The following is a 3,398-nucleotide window of genomic DNA, read 5'->3' as shown; positions in this document are numbered from 1 at the left end:
AAATGAGTAATATTTGAGAGACTTTTAAAATCATCATCTTTATAAGCAAGATTTGCCTCAATATCATCATGTTTGTTTGAGGGTGTTGCTTCATCATCATTATTATGAAAGGTCAAGTGTGCCCCCACATTATTTTCTCTCCCTTTGAGAGAGGCCTGATACAGCTTGACAAAATGATCGGTCGTACAACAAATACGTGCCGACCTTTCATACCACATCGGTGGCACGTATTAACTTTACCTCTTAAGGATTATTTGAGAACCCTTATTGGTCTCTTGTTTATTCTTACCATGCTGACGATAATTATGACGTCCCCTTTTACATTCACGTCCACGACCACGGTGATTATTTTGCCTTCTTTCAGGATTATCATAACCTGTTGCTGCATTCACTTCAGGGAATGGAGCAGACCCAGTGGGACGGGATTCATGATTTTTCATTAATAGACTATTATTCTGCTCAGCCACAAGTAGGCATGAAATTAAATCAGCATACTTTTTGAAGCCCTTTTCACGCTATTGCTGCTGTAGCAACACAATTGAAGCATGAAAAGTGGTAAAAGTTTTCTCCAATAAGTGTTCATCAGTGATAGTTTCTCCACACAATTTTAATACAGAACTAACTTGATGGATAACAAAACTATAATCAGTTACAGTTTTAAAATCTTGGAGCCGGAGATGCATCCAGTCATATCGAGCTTTCAGTAATACCGTCAGTTTTAGGTGTTCATATCGATCCTTCAAGTTATTCCACAATTCAAGTGGGTCTTTCACAGTTAAATATTCAATTTTTAATCCTTCATCAAGATGATGATGAAGGAAAATCATAGCCTTGGCTTTATCTTGACTTGATGATTTATTTCCTCGCTTTAAAGTATCCCAGACCTTTAGCCTCAAGGTGAATTTCGGATCAAGGACCCATGATAAATAATTGTTTCTGGTGATATCAAGTGCCACAAATTCAAGCTTTGATAAATTTGACATAGTGAAAAATATCAAAAAAAATATCCAAAGTTAGACATAATAAGAAATATTGTCAAAAAAAGAAAACTTCTACGGTTATAGGCAGTACATAATCGTGTACTATATTCTTTCTTGTTAAGACAAATAGTTATGTTTGTAAAGTAATTATTATACTATGTATACTAAAATAACCAACTGTGGAATCAGGTATAAATAATAAGCATAGTGATAAAGCACAATTTCAGTAGGTAGTCAGGTCTATTAGCCATATATTTATATTGTTCATAAAATTTTAACAGTTTTCAAAAACACAGATAATAAAATCAATATTTATTTGGCAGAATATATTAATGTGCAGTGAGAATTGACAATTAGGCCTAATAATCTTAACACTGGATCATCGAGACATACCTCGCAAGAAATGGCATTCAACTTGTTTCAAAGGAAAAACACAATTTATAGAGCCTCGTGTTGATAACGTATTGTAAAATAAAATTGTGTACTAAAATTATAAAGCAACAAAAAGGCACAGAGAGAGAAAGAAAAAACAAGAGAGAAAGCAAGGAGTAGTACTTTTCTATTTTCTAATTTTGGATGTATTTTCATCTACACCACATGTGGCTATTTATAAGCAAAAGTAAAACTTGGGCAAAAGAGCATGCTACAGTGATGGCCACATGGCATCGACATTTATTCATAACAGTGCTTTAGGATTTTAAGAATACTTTGGGCAGATTCTTTCAAAATTGCTCTTGTTTAAATAATTAAGGTACATTAAATACCTTATTTTTTTTAGGCATTTAATAATGTTAGCACAATTTGATTAGGTGTAAATTAGTAAAAACACCTCTATTTTTCTAAGAGTAAGCAATTTCTTAAGGGTTGTGCGTGAGCTAAAAAAAACCACTTATTATTGAACGAAGGGAGTATTAATAAGAGAATAGAGGAACGGGTCAATGTGAATTAACCAAAAAGCCCTTGCTTTCAAGCTTTAAAGATATTGTACCAGATTGCTCTATTGAGGTACTTTTGCACTTTTGGACAAAAAAAAAGAACCAGTCCATGTTGGCATATTATATTATTATACTCTGTGTCCGCTTTTCTACGCCTGTGGACCCATTTATTTTTCCCTGTATTTGTTTGGATTTGGTTGAACTCTTGTGGGCCCAATCTCTGTTTTGCCTGTCAATTTCATTTCTCCTTACTCTTCTGTGCCTGACAACTAGTTATGGCAAATTTTGGTATTTATTATTAACTATTCAATTCATTGTGTAATTACTAATTAGATTAAAGAAAAAGTATTCAAGTCACTTAGCCTTCATCAGATCATTTTTTTCTTTCTGCATATATCCAGTGGATGTATTCTATTGGAGAAAAAATAATTCATCTGAATGCTATTCTTAGTAAAATATTCGTCTACTATTGTTTTTGATATTTCTTTCTAATCAATTCTTCAACCAAATAAATTAGCATATTATAAATTTATAATTGTATGATATATAAGTTTGAATTTTAAGGTTATGAAAGTACTAATTATAGGCAAAACTCTTAATCATAGAATACAAATTTAATAAACAAATGTTCATCAAATGTACTTTTTGTAGGAACAACCAAAAATTAGAAGGTTCGCATAATGAAATATTTACGGGCAATCAAATTTTAGGTTATTCTAATTTCTAAGCATAGTTTATGGACGGTATACATAAACAATATTATTGTACTCAGACAATTACAAAGACTTAAATTAGCATGCATATTTCACCAAGACCTCAAACTAAACTATTCTTAAGGGATCGGTCGTTAAGAGACAAGTTATGTAGGAATTAATATTATAGGTATTATTGTCAGAATTGTAATAGTAATGTATGATTTATACGATAATACATAAATTTCCGTATGACTTATACTATTATTTATGAGGAAAACAACCAAACGTTATATTAATTACTAACATTTTTATTGTATTTTTACTAATTTTAAAGTGAAGAAAATTGAATATACAATCTTTGACATTGCTTACCAATTTAGAAACAAACGACAAAAAGTATCATCTTAATACTATGTAAATATTTGGCCTGTGCACAGCACAGGCTAATCTCCTCTAGTTATCTATGAAGAAGTTTATGAGGATTTGTATCAAAAGTGAAGCCAAATTCTATTCACTGCTATTTTGGTTTTCTTGTTAATATTTACACGGCTGATGCCCTTCTTTTTATATACATGTATATGCCTCTATAATTAAGGTAAACCTATTCAATTACAACTAAAAAACTTGCTCCCCAAGTTCTCCTTTCCTATGTGGCGGTGGACTCCTATGTAGAGTCTTACATGGACTCACTTTCATCCCCCCTCAAGCTGGACGTTGGTATCGAGACAACTCCAAGCTTGTCGCGAAGAAACTGAAACTGTTGCTTTGTCAAAGCCTTTATGAAGATG

The 3,398-nt window shown here is 32.1% G+C and overlaps 1 protein-coding gene across 1 annotated transcript; it reads right to left on the bottom strand.

Moving 5' to 3' along the window:
• Positions 1-515: 515 nt before the first annotated feature.
• On the bottom strand, positions 516-983 carry LOC132037113 (uncharacterized). The gene has a single exon (XM_059427571.1). The coding sequence runs from the start codon at positions 981-983 to the stop codon at positions 516-518; it is 468 nt and encodes a 155-aa protein (XP_059283554.1).
• Between the last annotated feature and the right edge of the window lie 2,415 nt (positions 984-3,398).

The sequence above is a fragment of the Lycium ferocissimum genome, chromosome 11 (genome assembly GCF_029784015.1).
Source record: "Lycium ferocissimum isolate CSIRO_LF1 chromosome 11, AGI_CSIRO_Lferr_CH_V1, whole genome shotgun sequence".
Lineage (NCBI taxonomy): Eukaryota > Viridiplantae > Streptophyta > Magnoliopsida > Solanales > Solanaceae > Lycium > Lycium ferocissimum.
Note: the sequence above shows the minus strand (reverse complement) of the source record. Positions and strands in the feature narration are given on the sequence as shown.

Coding starts and splice junctions, on each gene's coding strand:
- LOC132037113 (XM_059427571.1), bottom strand. CDS start 983: ATGTCAAATTTATCAAAGCTTGAATTTGTGGCACTTGATATCACCAGA.